Source organism: Mauremys reevesii, unplaced genomic scaffold (assembly GCF_016161935.1).
Source record: "Mauremys reevesii isolate NIE-2019 unplaced genomic scaffold, ASM1616193v1 Contig76, whole genome shotgun sequence".
Classification (NCBI taxonomy): domain Eukaryota; kingdom Metazoa; phylum Chordata; order Testudines; family Geoemydidae; genus Mauremys; species Mauremys reevesii.
Window position 1 is genome coordinate 311,567 of NW_024100891.1, and position 26,108 is coordinate 337,674.

General features: G+C 44.3%; 1 protein-coding gene across 1 annotated transcript; it reads right to left on the bottom strand.

Annotated features, from left to right (window-relative positions):
- Positions 1-2,723: 2,723 nt before the first annotated feature.
- Positions 2,724-24,189, bottom strand: LOC120394726 (maestro heat-like repeat-containing protein family member 2B). Its single transcript, XM_039518929.1, has 17 exons — positions 24,054-24,189; positions 23,192-23,334; positions 18,628-18,790; positions 17,911-18,009; positions 16,476-16,627; positions 15,801-15,944; positions 12,661-12,753; positions 12,120-12,189; positions 11,889-12,002; positions 10,750-10,823; positions 10,364-10,486; positions 8,211-8,355; positions 7,705-7,745; positions 7,244-7,385; positions 5,875-5,927; positions 3,154-3,196; positions 2,724-2,737 (listed from the first exon to the last, which is right to left on the bottom strand). Exons 1-17 carry the CDS (start codon positions 24,091-24,093, stop codon positions 2,724-2,726), a joined length of 1,653 nt encoding a protein of 550 aa, XP_039374863.1. The 5' UTR covers positions 24,094-24,189.
- Between the last annotated feature and the right edge of the window lie 1,919 nt (positions 24,190-26,108).

Sequence of the window (26,108 nt, forward strand, 5' to 3'; positions counted from 1 at the left end):
TAAAGATCAGGAATTAAATCTAGCCTCAGGGAAGGAGAGAGGTATCCCCAGACCCCAGAAGGTAGTGGACTCTGGCTCTGCACCCACCTCAGAAGAAGAGAAAACCCAGGTTCATCAAATAAATCCAGGTCCACTTACACCAGAGCAGCCAGGACTCCTGCTTGATGTAGCAAGGAAACCAAGCTCTGTGCAATTTAAACAAGCAACTTGTGTATAGAAAACGCAAAAGCTGACAGCAGATTATTTAGAATGTACCTTGTTCGCAACAGTGATGCCCAGCACCTGAAAAACAAAATGCAAAACAGCTATTAGCAATGTAGATAGTCCCACATAACACACAACCTCAAAACGTCCTGGCTGATGACTATGGAGCAGAGAGAAATCACTATTGTTAAATCTTCTAAAAGGCAGGAAAGGTATCCAGAGGGGATGTTTTGCAGAGGTCAATATCAGGGGCCATCCTCCGTAATATCTGCATTTGTGAACTACTGGAAGATCTGTTTGGTTCAACTGTTTTTGGCAATGCCAAGTGAGAGTCTCAGTTAGACAAGGCAGAACTGAATGGCAAAGTGACGTGGAAAGGTTGGACTGAGATGAGAGTCAGGACCAGCAGTCAGGCACCTGGGGAACAGAAATAACGCAGCACACACACAAACAAGACGACAGATAAGAGGTAAGGGAAGTAGTGAGTCCAAGAAACAGCGTGACAGTAAATTAACTAAATACAGGCTAGCACTAGACTCTCTTGGGTAGTAAAAAATAGAGCTAGATACATGTCCATATGAGGGGAGTGGTACTCTGAATTGCCTGAGTGTCACTGCGTCTGAATTACTGTGTAGCTGGGGTCGACAGAATTTAGAAGAATATAGAAAAACTAGAGAAAATACAAAGAAGAGCAACAAAAATGATACAACATGTGACAGCTCACACTCCGTCCATTACAGTTTTAAATTTGAGTTATGTGACACTTATCACGCAAAAGCTCTTACCTGACCACTGGCTCTGTAATGGAGAAGGATGTTCCCTGCGATGTCTGCCTCTACTCGGGAGAGAAGCTGGTCTTTTGGAGCATGGACAGCCACGCTGCTGTAGGCCAGCATCAGGGTGCTGCGAGTCTTGCCTCTTCTCCCATGGTGGTGGTCCTAGACAATCAGAAAGTTCTTCTGATTCCTTTTGCTTTGGAATTCTCACCTGCTGCTGACCGAGGAATTCCTCACAGCAGCAATAGCAGCTTGCACTTGCAAAGCTCTTTTCAGCCAAAGATCTCAAACCACTTGCAAAAAGTATTTAAGCAATATAATAACTGTGAGGTGTGGAGATATTAGTATCTCCATCATTCCCACTAGGTAACTCTGACACAGAGAACCTAAAATGCTGAACCTACAGCAGTGAAGTACACAGGAGCTTAGTCATTGACACTGGTAGGTACAAGATCAGGCGCTAAATATCTTGCCTAAGGCTGCACAGTGAGTAAGTGGCAGAGCCAGCAGTGGAAGCCCAGAGGCCTAGTCTCCTGCTCTAGCCTCTAGATCAGTGGTTTTCAACCAGGGCTACTTGTGTACCCCTGAGGGTCTGCAGAGGTCTTCCAGGGGGTTTATCAACTCATCTAGCTATTTGCCCAGTTTTACAGCAGACTACAAAGAATGCAAGTACAATATTTATATTCCAGTTGATTTATTTTATAATTATATGGTAAAAATGAGAAAATAAGCAATTTTCAGTAATAATGTGCTATGACACTTTAATAATTTTATGCCTGATTTTGTAAGCAAGTAGTTTTTAAGTGAGGTGAAATTTGGGGACAAATCAGACTCCTGAAAGCAGTACACTAATCTGGACAGGTTGAGAACCACTGCTCTAAATCACAGGTTCCATAATTGTCATCCATAGACCACTGGTGGTCTACCTAAAGCAGGTTGGTTGGCCACATGTTGCTTGCAACACCTCCTCATTTCCAGCCACTAACTTGGATTAAAAAAAAAACGCTAAAAATACCTTAAATGCTTTTCCATGCAAGCCACTGAGGTAGTTCCCACACATTGTGCATGGGAGGCGCTCAAGCCATGAGACATCAGATGATAAAAATCATTTGAGAGAACCGCAGCTCCAGACTGTGCTCCTCTCTGCTTAACTGCAGGCGTCACGTAGAACGCACACGCTGGGGGACAATGCGAGCTGAGCAGAACTGACACTACCCCGGGGCTGCTGCCCCTGCTTTAGAGGGAGAGGAAGTTGGAGAGAAGCCCCTGGCTCCTTTACCTTCAGGCGGCTGATGAACCCAGGAATCGTAACCTTGTTCATTGCAGCCCCAAACTCCTGAAGTGCGTTCAGGGTGAGGTCCAAGTGGCTCTCAGCAGAGAATGTGAAGATGGAAATGACTCCCTGTCACCCAAGAAAAATACTGGTTAGGATCTAACCCACGAGTCCCTTCCTTTCAGCTGAAGCGGTATAAAGCGCCAGTCAGGCGTCAGACCCATGGGCAGCGGGGGCTGAGTGGAACAGCAATGAAGAGGATATGAAGCGAAATGGCATCTGTCCCAGGCCAGCTCAGCGCTGAGCCCCACAGGGAGCATTCAGGGATTACTTGGTAAAGTGGAGAGAAGGACAGAGTCCTCACCTGTCTCTCAGGGGCTTCCATATAATCTGTTGCTGTCAAAAATTTATGAAGCTGCGATTTAACGTGGACCAGGTCCTGACAAACTGCTAAGGACGTTCCTAGCGCCTTATACAGGAAACTCTGAAAGAAAGAGACCGGCACTGAGATACCAGTAACAGAACGTGCCAGTCAGTACAGACCCAGCTCAGCAACACTCAGGAAAGAACAAGATAGCCAAGTCCAAGCACCCATACTGCAGAAACATCCCATCATCTAGCCCAGCCAGAGAACCAACAATGCAGCACAGACAAGCAGCCTGTCCAAGCAAATATTGGAAGGGCAGGGGGGCAAGAGAGCAGGGAACAAGTAAAAACAAATTTTATATGCAGAATAAAATATAAGGTAATGAAGCCTTGAGAGAAGCCTTATGCAGCCCCCCAATCAGAATTTCAAGGAAATTAACTAGAAACTAAGCCTTAACAGAGAACAAACCTTCTCATGGGAGGGGCTGGTATAGCTGGCCATCTGCTGGTTCAACTCAAGGCTTATCTGGCTGCTCCAGGCACTGTCGTCTATCATCGCCAGAGATGTTCTTAGGAACTGAGTGTAAAAGAAGAGTTATAGCAGATGGTTAATTGCAAGAATTTGGGGGTTGTTGTGGGGTTTGTTTATTTGTTCGGTGTTTTTTTTCTTCCTTGTTCTCTCTTGTAAACTTTCCAATATTCAGGTGTCATGGGAAGGTTACTTCCCTATTGAGAACTATAAACATCGACAACCCAGACTTCCTCTGCTGTTGTTCTTTAACCTTTGTCTGATGATTCCTCTCAGTCCCCAAACCCAGATGAACAGTGAATTGGAGAATGAGATGGAGCCAAGAAATCTGACCATTGAGGAGTGATTTTATAGTGGATGGAGGATGGGCCTAGTAAACTTTGAACAAAGGGCCCTGGACTATGAAGGACCAGGAACTTTCTCTCAAGTGCTATGAACCCTTTATGCCACCTCCCAAGGGTCCCCAGGGTTGTGAGGTACCTCACTACCACCTGCCCTTAGCATGAGGAAGACTTCTCTGTGCTCTACCAGCCACAGGAAATACAAGCACCCTCTTCTCACCCCATTCAGGTTCCACTATCCTCCTCCAGATAAGCAATTGGTACAGTCCAACCGCCGAGCCCTCTCTGTGGTCCCACAACATCCAGCCCCTGTTCCACTGGACACTCACAGAATTCATAAGTTTGCTACACACCACCTTACCAGTTTCACCTCAGCGTCACCGCTCCATTTAACACACTTAGATACATTTATAGTGAAAACAAGCAGCGTTCAAGTGACAAAGATCAGAGAGTTGAGAAGCAGCAAGTAAAATAAATGTAAACAAATGGTTATGTAAAAATAAAATCCTAAAACACTTCTAGAGCTTGAACTTAGATAACCAAACATTCCCTGTCTCACAAAGGATAGCTCCCCAAATCTCTCTCCCGCATGAAACACCCAGACCAACAGGTGATCCTCCATTCATAAGACAAGCCAGCTGGCAGTTCGTCCAATAGGTGAAGGATTCCTGGTGCCGGGTACCTCTGGACCTCCAGATATAGTTCCACGCATCCATTGTCTTCATTTGAAAACAGGGTACCCCCTACTGTTTGCTTGTTTTTCTTGTATCAAATCTCCTCTGGAGACTTCACAATCACTTGATTAGAATTTTCCTCTATTGATTAGCATCCACTGTGAATAATTACTCACAGGCAGATAAGCGTCTCCTGCCTGAAAGAAACTTGTTTATCACTTTCTGGTGACCAGCCCCCTAACTCATAGACCTTAAAAGCATCAATTTCAGTATGGAACCATAACACCTTATATATTATCCATCCAGTCACTGTGCAATGAATATGATGAGCCATGTGGCACAGGTATCCAGTAAAGGCTTTACATGACACCCTTTGATTATATAGAGATCAGATCCAGGGAATCCTGGGAATAAAAGGTAATAAATAGGTAATAATTGGAGATATACCAATCTCCTAGAACTGGAAGGGACCTTGAAAGGTCATTGAGTCCAGCCCCCTGCCTTCACTAGCAGGACCAATTTTTGCCCCAACTCCCTAAGTGGCCTCCCTCAAGGATTGAACTCACAACCCTGGGTTTAGTAGGTCAATGCTTAAACCACTGAGCTATCCCTCCCCAATTCTGTGGCTTAACTCACTGGGCACCCAAAGGACCAGGAGTCACACCCTCAACTCCCATTGAAGTCGGCCAGAGGTTAGTAACTCAGCATTTGCTGTTTCAGGCCCAAATTTTGAACAGCAGCCAGGAAATCTCAGAAACCTCACAAGAAAACCCAATCTTATTTGATTTTTTAGCTGAAAGAATTTGAAAGGAGGCTGGATCTGCAATGGGGAACTCTAGAGTGTAATCCAACCCCAAATGGAACTGCAAACCTTCTGGGGCGTATTTCTCACTAGGTCCATTCCTTTCATTTTCAGCACTCGCCATCAAAATGTTCCTTGTCTGGATTTACACGAGGCTGCAAAGAGCTCTTTCTGAGCAGAAAGGCTTCTCCCTGAGATACAGTCACCAAACCCTGTCTTGTCTCTTCCTTTTGGGGTTTCTCATAGCAAATTTTCTTTTGAGTGGCAAAAAGAATCCTTTCGATGTCCCCCAGTGGTGCATTAGCACCATGAGCATGCTGGTTTTCTGGTTACGTTTTGTGTTGTTCCCAGTGGTAACACAGAGTTATTTATAACTAGAGCAGGTTGAACAATGGTAAGTCCATTTCACAAAACAAGTGGGATTTTTTTGTTTTCTTGATTTTTCAACACACACATGAAAAGTGAAAGAAACAAAAATATTTTGCTTTTCAAAATCAAAAATGACCATTATTCAGTTCTTTGTTTTCCCCCTTTCCTTCCCTTTATCCCTCGTCCCCAGGCCTTTCCTCCCCTCTTCCACTTTGTGACTGAAAAAGCCAGGGCGGGGGGAGGGGGGAGCAGGGGGCAGGAGACAAACAGGATAGCAAATGAAAAAAAATACCCTAAATCAACTTCACTTTAAAAAAACTGAACATTTTCCGGCTGGGTTGGGTTGTTTTGTTTTGTGTAAAAAAACAAAAAATTGATAATGTCCCATGAAAATAAAAAGGCCAGTTTTCACTGAGCAAAATGAAATGGTTTGACCAGCTCTGCTTATAATGAATAGTTTATCATTAATATTTTCCCCAGCTGATACATTTGGAGGGGGGAGGGAGGGCTGTGACAATACAGCTGAAAGCCATCTTGTACCTGAAGCAGCATGTGCTCCCACCGCGCATGGTCCAGGGAATTCTCCGTGTTTCCTATGAAGCAGGAGGCAAAACAATAATGTCAGCTCAGTTAGCAAGAGTTGTCGTCCCAGGAATCTCCTTTGCAATCAGTCCTTCGAAAACCCCTGCTCTGCCAAACTGTAACATACCTGTGCTTTCAAGGCTAAATGGGACCTACGCCAACATACTTTGCTGGACCAACAGAAAGTATCATGTTATGTACCCTGCTGGCATTTTTATTCAGGGTCAGTCAACCCACCAGGAGTGAGATGCTGAGCACTCCCAATTCCTTTTGACTTTAATGGGAGCTGAGGGTACTGAGCATCTCAGAAAACTGTTCAACACATCAGAAGACTGGGTTTAATGGGAATACAAACTTTTCCTGCATAATAAGAGATTCTGGACTTGATCCTAACTTGATGTAAATCGGTGGAGCTTCACTGAAGTCAATGGAATGATACTGATTTACATCAGCTGAGAATCTGGCCCTGTTTTTGAATGTCCAGCTCTAACCTACCCTTCTTTAATGTTGGCACAAGGCAGTACTGGGGAATCTGTACAGCAACAACCACTAGGGAAGATACAGCTCATTTTTAAAATCTTTTTTTGACTATCAAACCCACTTGAACATTGTGGGGTGCGACCTTCACCAGAAACATATCCGGTTTGTGCTCCACATAGGGTCTGTCATACTTCACAGAGACTACAATGGCACAGCCACGTCATTGGCGCTCTGCTGGCATAACCCCATAGTGTAGACGCAGCCTACACTGACTGAGGAGGTCAATAGATTCATACCACCGTAAAATTGCTGAAAGACATTATTAGGCCCACAATACCTAGAGTCTACATGGGCACTCACTTGGCCAACCTAGCTTTTATGGCTCAGGTTTCCTTACAGAAAGAAAAACTCTGGGTTTTTTAATTGAATCACCCTTGAAAGTAAACATGGGGTTTAATTTTCAGAAACCTTCAGTTTGCAAAATCAGACTATATATGGAACCCCAAAATATTTCACTAACCTCCAGCTTCACGCATAATTCACCTTCCCAAACATTAACCTAGCAAAGGTGTGGGGGGAACTGCTGTAAAATTTCCATTCAGCTGAAACCTTCCTGGCCTGATTCTGCCCGGATTGAATTGGCTTCAGTGGTTTAACTCTAGATTTACCCCAGTGGTTCACAGTTATCCAGATGAAGGAAAAGTGAGGGCCTAGAAGCCCAATTTCAATTCCCCACTGTTCCCACATACTGCAACAGGAATGGCACAACACGTGTCGATACGAAGCTGCATTTTCTGGCTTCCCTTCTATGCTCCATGGACCGCACTCCTCCTAACTAGCACTTTACCTTCAATGTACTGCAGCAGAGATGGGATCTTTACTACCCACATCTCACCCACTGCTGCATGGATATTTTGGTGCAGGGCTTGTAATAACTGCAAGGCAGCACATCCGTGTCCTTCTCCTGCATAAGGGGATGAGGCTACTACCTGTCAGTGAGAGAGAAAGAACAGGCTCAGTTTGGTCAGCACAATACCAGTTTGTTCCCGAAGGAGGGAATAGTTCAGACTCTCTCATTGTGGAGACCATACAATAGAGTCATTGTTACTGCAGTGCCTTCCTGAAGAAGAAAGCATTCTAGCTAGTACGAGGATGCAGAACAATGTGTCTCAGGAGAGGGCAGAGCAGAGAGATCCAATCATACACATTCCTCAGCCTGTCTACAAGCATCTAGCTAGAAAACCCATTTTTATAGTTAACTGTCCCACTTCACATTCTGCAGAAAACCTAGTCTCATGGTCTACTCACCAGGAGTCGTGCCAGCAGCCCCTGGGGTGTAGGGAAATTCACTAGGGAAAGAAAGAGAATATCATGAATTCTGTCAGACTTTCAGAAAGTCCTGCTTATGTTATTCACCTAGCCATTTCCAACGTGTCCACCAATGTTGAATGCAGCTGATCATAATTTGCATTTCCATAGTGCTTTCAGTCTGAGCTTCTCAAAATGCTTTACAGACATGAATGAATTCCGCCTCACAGCACCTCTATGAGGTTGGCATTAATTACTCCTTCATTTCACAAGTGGGGAAGCTGAGAGAAAGATCAGGTGATTTCCCCAAGGTCATGTCAGAATTTTTGTGGCAAGCTGGGAACAGGAACCCACATTTCCTAGCTCCCTCCCATGGCCATGTTGTAATCACAAGACCATCCCTCATTTTAGCCTTCTCATTGCAGAGGAGAAAACTGGAGCAGACTGAACCTGTTCATTGCATAGTGTGCCTGGGGAGAATAAATGAAAGAGTTTCTGTTATAAACCTGATCCACCGTAGTCGAGGCAAGCAGCTTCTTCTCCTTCCTGCTGCTTTTTCTCAGCCAGCTCCCTAAGGCATCTGCAGAGAGGCTTCAAAGTACCAGTGTACTGAGCTGGCACCACATATTCCAGAAGCCTTGGCCATAACACCTGCAGAGAAGAGCGAGACTGTTCAGTACGCAGCTATTTCCATTCCCCCACCTCCAGTATCCTGCTGTCGGAATCCCTCCCTCTCATGTAGCTTCTCCTTTTATTCATCACTGACCTGTCCCTTACCTATCACCTCATCTCTCTCTCTCCCCATCATCTCACTCCACCTGTCCGGGGCCCCCTCACTCTGTCTTTTAAATACTCTGCCTTCTTTGGTGAGCAATTTGGCTCTCACCCAGAGATGAATCCTCTTTCCCTGCATTAGAGCATTATGGAGCTATTTAGATGGCACCATCAACTCACCCAGAACTTTACAGACCTATAGAAGGCACAGTCCCAGCCCCAGCATCTGTTCAAATCCAGGATCACCAAATCTAAATGTCAGAAGTATTCATGGGGGACCTAAGGGGCAGTTGCACTCAGACAGTGGAAAGAATGAAGAGAAGATCTCTGCAACATGATTCCTTCCAGTTCAGTTGCTTTCAATCTTTTCTCTAATGTGAACCACTTACTCCGTGATGAAGGGGTCACATCCCTGACATGAATTTGACATGCTGTTCCTCCATTATGCTGACTGTGCAAAAGCTTCCTTGTGGGGAGGTACAAGGAAGGTAAGGAAGAACGTCCCTATTTCAAGAAGCAGTAGCAACAGGTCACTTACTTGGGTCATTCCAGTGACTGAGGTGTCCAGACATTGCAGGATGTCAGTGCACAGGGTTTGGATAGTGTTTTCTTCCGGAATAGCCTGGGTGAGAAGTGTGGTACCCTGCTGTGAGACAGCTCTATAGAACTTATTAGCTAGTAGCAAGACACTGGCTAGAGAATCAGTGTCCTTCTCTTACAAAGCCATCTTGAACATTGACCTACGCCTGCTTTTATATTGCACTGGAAGGGAAGAGAATAATGGAAACACCTAACTGGTGGGTCAGATCCCAGGCTTAGGAAAACCCTAAAGTGAAGGGAATGATTCACTGAACACAAAAGAGTTTCCCCAACAGGGTTAATTTTCTTTAAATTTGAAAAAACTGTTTCATCTTTTTATCTCTGAGGAAAAACATTCAGACTCCGCCCTGTGGAAATCAATATGGGGGATCCACTCTGTTTTTTCTGATGCCCCAACCAGCTTGGTCATTTCGTATGTAGTGAGTGTGATTCTATCAACTGGCCTAATTCTGCTCTTACTTACACCGGACTAAATATTGATTGACTCTACTGATTTCAATGTAAAGGAGAGCAAAACTGGCTCGAGAAGAAAAAGCAGCCTTCCTTAAGGGGTGGGTGGGTGTGTGTGTGAGAGAGAGAGAGGGGCCCTTGGAGAGTATTGCCACAAGCTCCAACTTTGTAGAAAAGAGGCCAGGCAGAGCTAAGATCTTCAACAACTTACTGTAAAGTTGGACTGTTTATGTTAATACAGATCATGGATCCACTCATGGAGCACAAAGTGTCTGGAGCCCCTGGCTGTGTCCATGGACAGAAATACGGATTGAAGATATTTTAAATCTAGTACATGTAGATTAGAGCATGTAGTGAGGGAAATATGCAGCAAGCTTTCCCAGGCTCTTGACAGTCTGTGATGCAGCCTGCATAACCTCGGTGTTTTGCTGATAGTTTATGTTTGCTTCAACAGCCACAGAATTGGGCGTCATTATGTTCTCTGGAGAGTCTATTGAAAACAAAGAGATGTGCTTCCTTGTACAAGAACATTTCACTGAAAAATGGTGTTTTCAGAATTTTCAATGACTCATCAGAGGGTTGAGGAACCTAGATAACTCTGTTAGATGTAAATACCCAGTGTGAGAGTCTGATCTGTTACACTAGTATAAATCCAGAGTAACGCCACTAAAGTCAGTGGAGTTACCTTGACTTTACACTAATATAACTGATCAGATTCTGGCTCTAATCATTCAGTCCAGCTGTCCTTAAGTCAAAACTCCCACTGAAGGCAAGGGGAGCAGTCAGCATGCAAGAATGGTAGGACCGAGTCCTAAGTGTTAAGAACTCTCCTTACCAGTTTGCTGATGGACACACTGAACTCCCTGAAAACATGTGCTACCATATCCCATGCTGCACAGTTCTCCACACTTTCTGAGCTGAGCAGCGTCCTGATGAAATGAAGAACTGCCTTCCTCACCTGCAAGGGTAGAGATGACACACATGAGTTATTGTTATCCCTTCTGCCTGAAATAGGAGATACGATATGAGAGTCCTTATGCTTTTGATTTGATCTCCTTGGCTTATAAACATGGATCCATTTAACACAGTCAGGAGAATGACATGCCTTCTCTAGTCTGCAGTCTCTCCTCTGGATCTGAATGAAAGCTCCACCCAGATGTCCATTCATCCCATATCATTGAAAAAAATTGAAATATTTCACTGCTCCACACACAATCTTACCGTAGCATTCTGATCACTGAAAGTAGATTTCACTGCCTTCACAATCAGAAACTTTTTCAGTCTTGTCTCGGGCACTGAAAGATAAGGAGAGATGTACAGTACTTCTTTGTTCCACACACTCACTTTCCACATTGGAATGAATCCTGGATTTCAAAAGGCCCTATTTAAGAATAGTCCCAAGCTTCTCTCATACACAGAATCAATGGGGAAAACATAGGACCAGACTCTGGCCTCAGTTACAGTAGTGTAAATCTAAAGTAATTCCATTTCTATAAATAGTGCCATCATACTGCCATGATGGAAATAGTATAAAAGAATTAGATTGAGGTCAATCTGTGTTTAACACAGTATAACAGAACTCAGAGTCTAGTCTATAGTGTCTAATACTGACGATTATCGAGTCAGGGGTATTATTTTATTTTTGATTATTGTTAATGTGCATTAGCCCCAAGGCAACTTCTGTATCTGAAGTTGAAAAATATCTTGGGCTACATTCAGCACTTAGTTGAACCTGTTGATTTCTATGTGGCCATAGGGGGGTAACTTAGGGCAGCATTTGATCCTTTAGTGGATATCCAGACCACTGGTGACTGTGTGTTATAGAGATTCTGTGCCCCATTTGCAGAGGCGATGAGTCTGTTACAGCTCTGCTGTGCCTACAAAGCCTTGGTTCTTTAACTCAATCTATAGTAGCTCATGCTTTTAGCTCTGGATCAGGGCTGGCTTTAGGCCGATTCTCCGTGCCTGAGAGGGCCTCGCACATAACAGGACCCCGCGCTCAGTGGCCTTTTTAATTTTTACTCACTCGGTGGTGCTCTGGGTCTTCGGCGGCACTTTGACGGCAGGTCCTTCACTCGCTTTGGGTGTTCGGCGGCACTTTGGCGGTGAATCCTTCACTCGCTCCGGGTCTTCGGCAGCACGTGAAGGACCCGCTGCTGAAGTTCCACCGAAGACTCGGAGCAAGTGAGGGACCCGCCGCTGAAGTGCAGCCGAAGTCTCAGGGCACCGCCCGGTGAGTACAAGCCCCACAAATCAGGCCCTGCACTTCCTGAAGCCGGCCCTGCCCTGGACGTCCCCAACTCAACCCTCAGCATGTCGGCCAAGAGGGCAGCTGGCACAGTTGCTCCTGTGTTACTTACAGTCAGCACTAACAATAGCTCTGAGCAGATTCAGAGATGCCACACAAACAGCCTCATTCTCAATCTCCAGCTGCGAGTGCAGAAAGGCTATCAGATCATCAGGAGAAGAACGGGCTGCAAGGCAAGAAATCACGTCCTCACTGACAACAGAACTCTTATTCTTACCAGACCTTACAAAGGTAAGGAAGTTACAAGGAAACTACTGTGTAACTCAGTCTCTCTTTCCCTTACCTAGCTGAACTATACAATAGACCAGCTCTGTGTGATTTTCCATGCTGAGCGGCTTAGCTTGAGAACAGAGCTGTGGGAAGAAGGGAAATGGTCAAAGAAAAACTAATCAGAAGCAATTGAAAAGAAAATGTTCAATTAATTTCTAAGCTTCCACTTCCTACTTGTCCAACTAGAGGTCTGAACCCCAGGTGGATGGTACTGAATGCACAGCAAGAATCAAACACAATGCCCAATACATTAGATGAGAGAAGCTGAAGTGTTTTGAGCAGCAGAGCTCATCGAATCAAGACACAGCCACAGTGTTTACTGTGCAACTCTGACTCCCCCGATAATCGGCTTATGGTGAAATTGCTTTACAAACTGATCTGGATATTAGCTAAGAAAATGAGACCACTACCTGCTTGCTCTTGACCCTGCAGAAATCAGTAAGGCATGAGGCGGTCCCCAGGCTCTGCACTATCATTCCATAGATTTGGATTGTTAATCTGCACAGCAGATCTGCTGTGCCTAAGCTCAAGGGATCCAAGCAAACCACCCTCACCTGGTTGTGCAGAGCACTGCAGATGGCTTGAAACTTCCTCTTAGGGAGAGGGATCTTATATTCACCCGAGACCTCCAAGAGCTGGCTCAGACTCTGCAAGAGAGGATGAAAGTCAGATGGTGGCACACACAGGAGCAATATGTAGTGACTGAAGCAGATTCAGGGGATTCGTAGATTCCAAGGCCGGAATTATTGCCATCATCTAGTCTGACCTCCGGTATAACACAGGCCACAGACCTTGCCCAGAATAATTCCCAGAGCTGAGCTTTTAGAAAAACATCCCAATCTATTGAAAACAAAGAGATGTGCTTCCTTGTACAAGAACATTTCACTGAAAAATGGTGTTTTCAGAATTTTCAATGACTCATCAGAGGGTTGAGGAACCTAGATAACTCTGTTAGATGTAAATACCCAATCTATTCTCGATATAAAAACTGTCAGTGAGGGAGAATCTGCCTCGGCCCTTGGTAAATGGTTCTAATGGTTAATTATCTCACCATTAAAAATGGACACCGCATTTCCAGTCTGAATGTGTCTTGCTTCAGTTTCTAGCCATTGGATCAAGTTACACCTTTCTCTGCTAGACTGAAGAGTCCGTTATAAAACATGAGGACCTCATGTAGGATATTATAGACTGTCATGAAGTCACCCTGTCACAGGATAGGTCCACCCCGTCAGAGTGGTACCAGGTTGTGGAGGAAATGAAGTAGATCTCGGGCGGCCCAGCTGCCTAGTCACTGCAGCAGTCCTGACTCCTACGGCAGCATAGCCTAATGGTTGGGATCAGCGCAGCAGCCCTTCAGTGAGGGTCCACGGCCAAACAGCCTGAGTCTGTAGGGCTCCCCTTCTAGGTATGGCAGTGCGGCCGAGTAGCCAGAGTCATTAGAACCTCCTTTTGCTGCAGGGAAGTGTTGCCTAGTGGCCAGCCCTTCTGCATTGGGTCCTACATATTTCACAGGTCCCAGCCCAGGGCCGTGTCTTGCTGCAGTGGTATCTGCCACCAAATCAGTGGGAATCCTTCCAAAACATGCCAAGTCAAAGCCCAGGGCCTCAACTGGATCAGTGCTTATTCTACCTAGGCTACTTCACACTCAGGGATTCTGTGGTCTCTCCATCTCTGGCATTGGGCGGCTGGGGGTCAGTTGCAGCCGCAGTCTGGCTGGCCTCTGAATTCTGGAGCACTGGCAGTCTCTCTGCAGAGACTGCAATGCACCCAGGGCCGGCGCTTCCATTTAGGCGAGCTAGGCAGTCGCCTAGGGCGCCAGGATTTGAGGGGCGGCATTTTGCCGGGAGGCGGCAGGCGGCTCTGGTGGACCTCCCACAGGTGTGCCTGGGGAGGGTCCGCTGGTCCCATGGCTCCGGTGGAGCATCCACAGGCACACCTGTGGCAGGTCCACCGGAGCCACGGGACCGGCGGCAAAATGGGTAGAGCTGGCCCTGCGCCTAGGGCGCCAAAAACCCTGGCGCCGCTCCTGAATGCACCTCTGCTCTCTTCGGCAACCAGACTGAGCTGAGTGGCTCTCTTTTATATCCTGGTTCCAGCTGAAGCATGCCCAGCAGAGATGAGGGGCCATGGCCTCCTTAACCCATAAAGTATAATTAACCCATGTTGAACCAATGTGGGGTAGGTAAACCCAGTCATGCACCCTTTTACTTTCTGTTTGTTAAACTAAATAGATTGAGTTCCTTGATTCTACCACTGTAAGGCATGTTTTCTAATCCTTTAATCACGGGGGCTCTTCTCTCAATCTCCTCTCCAATTTATCAACACCCTTTTTGAGTTGTGGGCACGAGAACTGGACACCGTATTCCAATGGAAGTCACACAAGTGCCAGATTTAGAGGTAAAATAACCACTGTACTCCTCCTCGAGATTCCCCTTTTTATGCTTTTCAGCTTTTTTGCCACAGCATGAGTTCGCGTTCAGCTGATTATTCATCATGATCCCCATAATCTTTTTCAGAGTCACTGCTTCCCAGACAGCATCCCCCATCAGATATGTATGGCCTAAATTCTTTGGGCCTAGATGCTCACATTTACATTCAGCCATATTTAAATGCATCTTTGTTTGCTCCCAGTTTACCAAGTGATCTAGATCTCTCTGAATCTGTCCTCTCCATTTTTTACCACTTCCCAATTTTTATCTCATCTGCCAAATTTAGCAAGGAAGATTTTATGTCCTCTGCCAGGTTATTGATAAAAAAGGTGAAAATCGAATTCCTTCCTGCATCTAAACACTTTTCTCCTTTGCTGCTTCAAGCTTCCACAATGTCTCTGATGCCATCTACAGATTTTACTATATTGAAGCAGTTCTGTAGTGCCCTGATGCTATCAAACAAGTCCATGATGCGTTGGTTCCCTCCAAATCATGGGTATTTCAACCCCAAAAGTGACCACATACTCTGTACCAGAAAGCTTCAACCAACAGAGATGGTGAGTAAATATCACTACCAAGAAGTTACAGCTGTCTCGTGAGTTCATTTACAACTCTGTAGCCCCACTGAAGACAGAATATGGCCCCTTACTTCTTGCTCATGTGGTACTCAGGGCAGATGAAATAGAGAGACAAGGGGAGTGAGACAATATCTTTAATTAGATTATCTCACCCACCTTGGCGCTCTAATATCTTGGAACCAACATGGCTACAACAGCACTGCATAGAACGGGAGATGAAATAGACAGGCAATGCTTTTAGATTCATCTAGTTCCATAATCCAAAGCAATGACTCTCAAGCCTCCTTAGTATTAATTTTCAACCATTGACAATTGGCTTGGTACTGACCAGAGACAACATATGGCAGCCCCTGCTCTGAGGAGCTTGTGAACTAAAAGAGAGATGCAGAGTTGACAGGATGTACTGGGAAATCAGAAGGAGGGAGGATCTTGTTGGGGAGGGGGGCAGGTGTTTTATTTTTTATCTCCTTATCATCCTCCCCAGGAAACAGAGGATGCTTTTCATAAGAGGCATTTACCTACAAATCTTGTTGCCTGGGTCACCATGTGTATAAACCCAGAACTCGTGTGGATATTTATTTTCTAACAAGTCACTGTCTAAACCAGGAAACCCCACTGGCAGCAAATTCCTCGTGCAGTTCATACATGCAGACACATAGACAGTTACCTTAAGGAGTGGTACCTCACCTTGGTGACGTGAAAAACATCAGTGCTCTCCTTATATTGCTCAAGAAGCCATGACATCTGTTCAAATATCTGACCTTGATACTCCTCTTTGTGTAGCAGGAGACTCATCATGGGACCAAGGGCTTTGATGACAGCCTGCTTGAGCTGCATAGATGAGACACAGAATTTATGTTCCTACGAATTCATTCAATATCATTCAATGGGCACACCTTTTCTACTTCCAATGACTGCACCTTCCCTTGTTCCACTGTAAGATTGTGTCTATCTCAATATTTCCTGGTAAAGAACCAGGACTCGCCGGGTTGGTTTCAGGATTATATCCTAATGCACCTCACAGCTATACCAGGTAAAATATTCCCCAGATTAGTATGCATTCTAGGCCAACTCATCCCTGCTGGAACTCCACTGGGGCTGAATGGAGGAATTAATTTAGGCCACTATCCCGTGTTTATCTGAACGTTAGGTGCATAAAACTAGAATCCATGTACACTGCGTACAGACAGAATTTCCATGATGTGGTGACATTATAAATGTTAGGGTTTTAGATATTTTACATGACACTCTGTTCCATCCAAAAGGACCTACCATTAAATGCCATCATCACAATGAGTGTCAGACTCATAGAATTTAACATTACAATTTCTGCTAAAGTTTTAGAGAACCAGCAATTCTCACCTCCAGCTCCTCACAGGTCAGCCAGTTGCTGGTCACATGAGAGTAGACGGGAAGAAAATGATTGCAGAGCCGCAATTCGCCCACTTTGGGGAATGGGTACTTTTCCCAGCTAGCCAAAAAGAGACGTACTGCCCTTGACCATTGTTCCAGAACTGCATGGACGGAGAGAAGACAGGCAATGTGAAAAGGACACATTAGTAAGGAGGAGAAGTTGCTTTATCGGTGAAGACACCCAGGCCTAAAGTTTACTACAATTCCGTGGCAGCTACTGCTTAGTTCAGGACTAGACGCTGAAATCCAGCATCAGTTTTGAGCTATTTCTCTTCCCCCCATTCCATGTCTTGTTTCTCAAAAGGCTTTTTAATTTGCAGATCTCTCAATCTTTTTTCAATTACCAGCATCTGAAGACAATTTTTTCTCCCTTCCTTGTTACCTCTTAATTAGAGCTGCTTGAAAAAGCAGTTTAAATTAAATTACAAATCTTTACTGATAGTGTTTTTTTCTTTCTAAATTGCAAAGTTTAAAAATCATTTATATTTTTCAAAAATCAAAAAAAATTCAGCCACCTCTTTAGATACTCAGAAACACTGGATGCACACTTCCTGATCAGACTTGTCATTGACATTTTTCACGTTTGTTTTTCCTCAAATTTGAGGAAAAAATTATGGAAAATATAATTAAAAATCAAAATATTTCAGCAAGCTCTCCTCTGAACGATTCGTGCCCTCTGCAGTTATTGTTTATTTAACTCTAACACTGTATGATTTAACCTGAGTTACAGTTTGTCTGAAAGATGTTCGGTGCCCCTAACTGCCATTGGCTTTACTGGGATTTGAAGGTAGTGGGGAGCACTTTGCCCTAAAAGTAGGTGAATCTAGTGTCCTTGCTAAGAAGAATTAGGGCCCAATCCTGTTGTCTATGAAGTCGATGGCAAAATTCCCATTTACCTCAAAGGCACAGGATTAACCCCTTACTGAGCATCACCTGAAAAGCAAAGGAAGAGAGAAGTAGAGAGGAAGAGATTACAGAGAAAGAGTGTGAAAGGAAATGATGATAAAGAAACTAAGAGGAGAGAATGGGTGAAGGAGTGGGAAATGGGATTTTTAAATGTACAGTATTGAAATCTGCTCCCTTCACCTCCTCCCCCAGGAGACTGCTGGCAGATGGACAGCTTCAGCCTTTGTGTCTGTTTATTTTAAATTATATCCATGAGTCATAAAGGGCTTGAACTTACAAATGCTCAGCTCCTCCTGCAAAGTGAGGAGCACTCTCAACTTCACTGAGTGCCGCGGGAGCCAAGAAACGCAGCACCTGGTGCAATCCAGGGCAGGGAGCACAGTTCAGGGTGTGTTTGCAAACTTGGTCAGTCACTCCAATCTGTACCAAAACCCCCTAAGTATCCATTTGGGGCACTGCCGTAAGTTCTGGCACTTACCACCGCAAAATGCTTGTCTCATCCTGCTGTCATTGACTAACTCCAGCATGGAGAACATGGTGCTCAGGGTCATTTCCACAAAAGGGATACAGTCAAGTGCTGCAGAGAAAGGCCAGAAGAGAAGGAAGACAGATAATTGGCTGCTCCCCGCCTTCTTAGAACACACTTGGAAACATTGTGGGGCAGGATGCTATGGGCTCCTAGGCCAGTTTGTGCTGTGTAAGCAGAGCAGACTGGCTTTAAAGGAGCCATTGAAAGCCAGTGGGGGATTCTCCCTGAAGAGAGGAATCCGGCACCAGTGCACAGCTCTGCCCGATGCCTAACTCACTCCCAGGGTAAGGGGAGAGAGCATTGGGGCGGGATGGGAAGTGGGGTGGAGAAGAGCTCCACTGGACCTGGGTAAGGGGAGAGAGCATTGGGGCGGGATGGGAAGTGGGGTGGAGCAGAGCTCCACTGGACCTGATCTTCCACTCATTCCCATCCTTAAGGAACTTCAGTCAGGGGCAGAAGTTAGAGCTTGCACCGCTGTCTGCATAGCTCATGATCTGGAAGCCAGAACTAGCAATAGCAGTTAATCCTGTGTCTCTCCACACACGCACGCACGCACACACTCAAGCAGAGCTCAGTTTAGCTGCAACATTTTTAGGTAGAGAGAGTAATCCCCTGTCCTTAAATGAAAGATAATAACTTTGAAACAAAAGATGGAAGTTACCATACCATAGGCTGATGACAGGTTGCCCAGTGTAACTAAAATAAACTCTTCAGGCAGCTTCGGTGGTTTCAGGTGACAGTGCAGCTCATACATGACATCATCAAAATAGCAGCTTGCCAGAGTCACTAACGTGTTGCTAGCTGCCACTTTTACCTCATTTGTTGCTTCCTAAGAAAAAAAAGACCACAAAAAGAGAAAGACTGAAGTAACTGAAGCCGGTTGCACTAGCCAGAGTTGTTTATATGAGTCAAGTTCTTATTTCTGTGCATAAGTTCCGAATGAACTCGCCCAACTTTCTGCAGATACAGTCATTAGTCATAAATATTCATTGAGTCGTTTGGCTAAACAATTTTCAGCCTTTGAGTTGCTTGCAAGCTGCTTAGTTAGACTATTCACTAGTAGCTCCTTGTGGTGGATGACTGATCACCAGAGTCACGTGATATTTTGCCCTGCCCTTCCCTGAGGAGGTAGTTAGACACAGACTGGGCAGCTTCAAAGATATTCAGAGAGCCTTCCTGGAATAAACTGTCCCCCAAAAGGAGGCTGACTTCCTTTGGAACAAGAGAGGATTTTTCCATGGGTTTTCCTGCTGCCAAACTAGATTCTAAATCCAATGCTGCTGCTTTTGGAGATAGCTCAGATTCTGTCTGTCTTAGGGCTTTATACTGCCACTTATCGCTATAGTATCAGAGCGCCTCCCACATAACATCAGTATCAAAAATGAAATCCCTAGTAGACTTTGGGAAAGACGTGCTCATTAAGAAACCACAGGCCTGTCTCTGTGTCTGAGATCATGTGTCTCAGGTTCTGATCCTGCAAAGCACTTAAGCACATGTGTAACTTTCACATGTGAGTTTTCCCATCTTATGCATGTGCACAAGTGCTGTCTAGGACCTGGGCTTTGGTCTGGAGGAAGGTGTGGGCCTCTAACAGAAGAATACATTTTCATTTCAGTATATAGTTTACCGCCCCCCCCAAAAAAAGAAGAGTTTTTATTAGTTAAAGCTTTGGATCCTTTGATTAGTAGCTCAGGAGAACTAACTTACCAGAGTCTCTCTCATCTGCTCTGAGGCTAGGCTTATAATTTTGTTCACTAGCCTCATCTCTAGGCCCCCGGTGTCCTGCTGTAACACACACTCCAGGATATAGTAGATGGCTACTCTGTTTTGCTGGGGACAAACCAGAAAAGAGAACAAACAATTTTCTTGATGACCACACAGTAATTTGACGAATAAGCCCCTGCCCTAAAGAGCTTCCAATCCAAACATGAAATGATTAGCCCAAGTCTTATCAGAACAGAGCCGGTCCGTGGCCAGGAAGAGAATCCATGTCTCCTGAGTCATTATCCAGAGTCCTATCCACTAGGCCACACTGACTCCTCAGCCAGCATGCTCACACAACTAATCCCTTGGCTTAACTGGTGTCAAACATGCCATGCCCTCCACAATCACCGCATTAGCAGCACTTCAGAAGCGGCCAAACAATTGACATATTTTAATCTTCCTGCAGAGAAAAAAGCCAGAAGAAGCCTCCTTCACTGCCCCCTTCTCGAGTTTCATTTATTGAAATGAAACAATAAAAAGGAGCCCCTTGCCCTTGCTCTAGCCACTCCAGACAGAATTGGTAAATGTGTAATTACAAAATACCCAACTCCCGCAGTAAGTCCTCAACAGCTGCTAGGGGAAATTAGCTCAGCAGTTAGATCTACACTGATAGTCGCACAGTTGAAGGTGTCTTTTATGAGGCCCATCAGTGTAGAAATTCACAGATGATACTAAATATGGGGGAGTTCAGTAACAGCTGGGACAGAAAAAAAATAAAGAGGACACAGAAAAATTAAAAACTTGAGCAGAGAACAAGATTCCTTTCAGAAACCTGCAAACTAGCACATCTGGAAAGGAGGTAGAAGTAACTGACATAATGGGAGGGAGAAAAGTGGGAAGCAACAAGTGCCCTGGGGGTGACAGTGAAAAACCAAGTCAATGTGTATATGCAAGGGGTGATGGCTACCACAAAGAGCCATGTGGGTTGGGTCTTTTCCACACAGGGATCATGGCACAAAGCAGGAAGATGACAGTTCCTCTCTGTTCATCTAAGGTGTGACTGCATCTGGATTATTGCATTTTCTAGCACCACATTCCCAGAGAGATCAACAAACTGGAAGTAATTCATGGGAGAGCAAAAAAGAATGCAGGGGGTGGCAGAATTGACTTCTGAATAGAGCCCTGCAACCTGACCCAAATCCTATGGGACCTGACTACAGGCATCAGGCTCAGGTTGGATGAGAAAACAACTGACTCTCTTGGGCTCAGGTCAGCTCGGCTCTCCTCCTATAGCCCATGGGATCGGCACAACAGGGGGCAATGTCAGAGGATGAAGCCATCGCTGCACATTGTTGCTGCTGAGCCAGCTCCACGAGCAGGATGCAGTGGCAATATCCAGTTTGGGGGGAAGGGCTGGGACCAAGATGGAAAATGATTCAACCCTCTCAAGGTGAGGTGAGTGGGCTTGGAGCCAGTTCAGGTTGGGCTTCAAAACTGGGCCCGAGCAGACCTCTACTTCTGAAGACAGACTGAAAGAACTGTCTACGGCAGATGCGGCCAAAGGATGGCTATGAGGGAGACATGATAATACCAGACAACTATGTGAAGCGTGTGAACATCAAGGAGGGAGAGGAATTTTTTAGTATAATACATTTAGGTAAAAGTAGGAGTAATGGGATTAAACTAAAAAAAAGACATACAGTTTAGACTTTAACAACAGGAAAAATGTCTCACCTGTGAGACAGGTCTATAAGGTTAGGATATAGTCTTCCTAGGAAAATAGTGGAAGTTCAGTCATTAGGGGCTTTTAAAATTAGTTTAGCCAAACCAGTTGAAAATGGCCGCTGGGAGTGCTCCTGCGTTAGCAGGGAAATGGACTGGATGATCCAATAGGTCTTTTCCATCTCTGTCTCCTGGGAGTCTCTAAATCTAGGTAACCTGCATGCCAAGGTCATAAAGCCCTTTGGAATGTTCAGAGCCAATCAGATCTCTCGACTGGCTAAACATTCCAGGGGTGCTGCTTGAAAAGGAGGCTTCTGCAAACTGCAACCAGAACACACAGCTCCACTGGGGAGAAGCTCCTTCCATTCATTTTTAAATGTCAGGAGGATTTGTTTAATTGAAAACTGTCACTGATAATTTATGAATACATAAGCACTATGTAATACAAGTAGCTCTGGATTAGGCAACAATTTTATTCTTTAAAACCAAAAGATTCATAATTAATCAAGTAATTCAAATAATTAAAGTACTAGGAGGCCAAGACAAGCAGTTGGGTTCTGCTCATAAGGACTAGTGGGGGAGAACAGACTGGGGCAGGGGCTGAATAGGAGTGGAGACCGAGGGTTACAGGGGGGAGGGAGGTTCAGAGCCACATAGTGATGTGGGAGGAGGTGCAGAGCTACACAGGGACAGGGGGTGGTTGGGTGGGGCACAGAGCCACATTGGGATGGGGGGAGTGGGGGTCTGAGTCAGGGTGGAGGAACACATGTGGACAAGGGGTGCAAGGTCCCATGAGGGTGCCGGAACACATGGAGACAGGGGCAGATGCCTTACTGAATGGGAGAGGTTAGGAGTCAGCCAGGGTCTGCATGGGGGGAGCTCCCTAACAATTCCTCCCCACCCCTCCCAAAAAAACTGTTCCATACCTTTCCCATCCATACCCAGCAACCCTCCAAGTTCACACCCAGGCTCCTTCCCAGCAATTTACCTCCCTCTCCCTCAGCTCCTCCATTACCCCTGACTCCACCAAGCCTTTGCACTGCAGCTGAGGGGTGCAAGAAATATGGCTCTGTAGTGAGTTGAAATGAATTGTTACTCAGAGTTCTGTATTAATATGCATAGTAAGGAATCTATTTGTCAAAAAACATTTCCTCAATCCTTTTTGTTGTCGGTATTGATACAGACATACTTGCTGCCAGGGATTTTGAAATAAATAATTTGAACTGGTGCAATTATATTGTATATTTGCAGAAATGTTAAAATACTGTGCGCATCATTTTTATTTTTTTGTTGCAGAACCCCCCCCCCCGAAAATATATAGATAAGGTCCCTTCAGTGCTATAATCTCAATGACCTTTCTTATGATGACATGAGTGTTGGCTAGGAATAAGAGCAGAGAGTCAGTTCACTTGGGTATTATTCACATTCTTTTACTAACTTGCTAAGTGGTGTTGAGCAAGTAACTTAATTCCCTGTGACACAAATCATCTGTAAATGGGGATCATGCTTACCATTCTCACAAGGGTGCTGAGAGTCTTAATTCATTAGTATTAGGTAAGTGCTTTGAGATTTTTGGATGAAGATGCTAAAGAAGGGTAAAGTATTATTAGAAGAGATTACTGAAGGTCCTATAGTGTACTTTTACTATATACAACCCATGTACTCCACTGTGTGTAAACGGACAATGCTCTTTTTATAGAGCATTATATCAGCCTGATCTGTAATAATAGCATTCCCCAGGAAGTCAGGCAGAATTTGGTGTGGACACATGGAAAGCAGATTTAATTTCATGAAATTGCTCTACCTCATCCTGTTGCAGTTTCTCCAGTAGAACTCTCACAACACTAACCAGCTTGGTCTTTGCTATAGAGGCAATCCTGAGGGCAATTCTGTTCTTATCTTGGTCAGCTATATGCGCCAGGAGCGAAATAACCTCATTATAAACACCTGAAATTCAATAAAAGGATTCGGCTGGTTACCATTAATAGTAGAATTAGTGCTGGCCTCTTTAATTCACTATCCAGTAAAGATTCTGCAGGTGCCCAAACACTGTGAGGAGAAGAAGACCTGGGAATCATGTAAATCCTCTTCCTTCCTCCTGATGATCAGGTTTGTGTGCTGAAGGACCCAGTGTGTTTGAGGGGAATCATAATGAAGAAAATTTGCTCCTTTCAAGTAGATCCCCATGTAAAATAATCTTCCTTTCCCTCTTTACTATCAATTGATGAGGTTTGATAGCATACAGAATAATTATTTATGGCCCAAATTTTCAAAACCAGGTGCCTAAACTTAAGCTCCTAAATCCATATTAAGGCACCTACACCCTGATTCAGCATCTAATCACATGCTTAACTCTAAGCCAACAAAGAGACCTAAAGTTAAGCACATGCTTTAAGAGTTTTGCTTAGTCAGACCTCCCCCATAACATTCAATAGAAACCGAGATTCTCAGGAAAGTTTCCAGGTCCAAAGGCTGTAGGCCAAGTCCTCAACTGGTGTAAATCAACACAGCTACAAGGAAGACAACAGAGCAACACTGATTTACAGCAGCTGAGGTTCTGGTCATACAAATGGAGAACATTACAACTTATCTATCTGTATGCCTATGCTTTCTGAATGTGTGTGTGAATATAGACTGGATCTAGAAAATACAATGCTGACCCTTACCTCTCTCTGTTACCTCCAGTTCACTCACAAGATTATTCATGTTTTAGTCTTTTTTCACCACTTCCTACAGTCCTTTCTCTAAAGGGCTCCTGTACTGTCAGGCAGCTGGCCTCTCAGTCTGTCATGGCCAGGATTAGATTCAGATTATGCAAGCACTATTATGACATCAGTGTGACTGCAGCATACCTCACAATCTGCTGCTGACCAGGTATGTACTGTAATTACATGGACAAGAGTCTCAAAGGTATTTAGGCTCCTAACTCACACTGAAATCAGTAGCTTTTAGGAACCTAAATACATTTCAATATCTGGGCCCATACATGTAAGCAGTTCAACAGGTGGCTATATTTGCTCCAGTGTAGAATTTCTCATTCTCTCAACATCATTTTGAATTTTGGTTCGGTCCCTCTCTCAGTTTACCACACTTTCCAGTATTGGTTTTACCTGAAAATCTGCTCCTGGTTGAATTTATATAAAATAAAAGCACCAAACAAAGAAAGAGAAGAAACTGCCTTGGAGAATGCACAGTGACCCTTGAGTGTGGTTGGTTGGTTTCCTTTGCTTTTTAATTTGGTTGATCAAAAAGCCTGATGAAACCTTATTGAACTGTATTACAAATATTGATTTTTATATTCTTTTACAATGAATTGAAATTTATACTTAATTTCCATGTCCTGCCAGACAAATCAACTACATTAATTTTTACTGTGTTTAACACAGTGTGGTGTCATATGTAGGGCCATATGTAGAGCCAACTCTTGATTTTGGAAGTTATGTTGCCTTTAAAGCATTCAGAGTGATGACACTCTTTGCAGTAAAAAATATGGGAAAAGAATTCCAATTACATTTGTCCCTTTCTATGTATAACTGATTTTGTGCCTTACCCTTTCTGATTTTATCCTTACATGTATATGCTATTCTTTTGTACTCCTCCTTAGTAATTCGTCCATGTTTCCACATTGAGTAGGATTTCTTTTTGATTTTCAGGTCATTAAAAAACTTACTATTCTTCCTATCTTTCCTTTGTATTGGCAGTTGTGCCTTTAATATTGTCTCCATGAGAAATTGCCAGCTTTCCTGAACTCCTTTATGCCTTAGATATTTTCCTTATGGGTGGCTACCTACCAATTCTTTGAGTATATTGAAGTGAGCTTTTTGTAGTCCTTCCTCTGTCATTCTCACTCCTTCCTTTCCTTAGAATCATGAAATCTATCATTCATAATCACTTTCACCCAAATCACCTTCCACCTTCACAACCAGCTCCTCCCTGTTGGTCAAAATAAAGTCTAAAATGGCTGTCCTTCAGGTTACTTCCTCCATTTTCTGAAACAAAGCATTGTCCCCAGTACATTCCAGGAACTTACTGGATAATTTTGTTTTTTGCCATATTTCTTTCTTAACAGCTGTCTAGGTAGGTAAAATCCCCCATTATTATCATCAGGATTTGTGTTTTGAATATTTCTGGTTTTTGTTCTAGAAATGCCTCATCTCCCTCCTCTTCCTGATTGGGTGGTCTGTAATAGACCCTTACCAGGACATCACCCCTGTTTTTTCCTTCTTTTATCTTTACTCAGAGACTTTCAACTGGTCTGCTTCTCACCTCCTTCTGGACCTCAGAACAAGTGTACAATGCAATATGTCCTCTCTTTTTTTTTTTCCTGCTTGTCCTTCCTGACCAAGCTATAGCCCTCTATACCAAGTCCTAAGATTTAGCCCATCAAGTACCTGTGATGCCAGTTAAGCTCAATTATGACTTATGTACTAAAACTCCCAGATTTTACTGTTTATTCCTCATTATTATTACTCCTTCCATTTGTGTATAGACATCTAAGATGTTAAGCAGATACCCCCCCATGGATTTCCCTTTTGTTACTCCTATAATTCTACTACAATTTTCCACATCTGCTTTTCCCCAAACATCTAGTCCTCTATTAAGGTCACCTTTTTTTACCTGGTGGCTTTTTTCACCCGCCCCCTCTGAACTTAGTTTTAAGCTCTTCTCATAAGGTTGGTGAGTCAGCACATGAAGATATTCTTCTCCTTCTTGGTCAGATG

Excerpts from the sequence above, each read along its gene's own strand:
- LOC120394726 (XM_039518929.1), bottom strand. The coding sequence starts at position 24,093 with ATGAATAATCTTGTGAGTGAACTGGAGGTAACAGAGAGAG. Across the intron at positions 12,754-15,800 it reads ATGTTTTTCACGTCACCAAG|AGTCTGAGCCAGCTCTTGGA; the intron begins GTGAGGTACCAC and ends CCTCTCTTGCAG. Across the intron at positions 12,190-12,660 it reads GCAGTGCTCTGCACAACCAG|CTCTGTTCTCAAGCTAAGCC; the intron begins GTGAGGGTGGTT and ends TTCTTCCCACAG.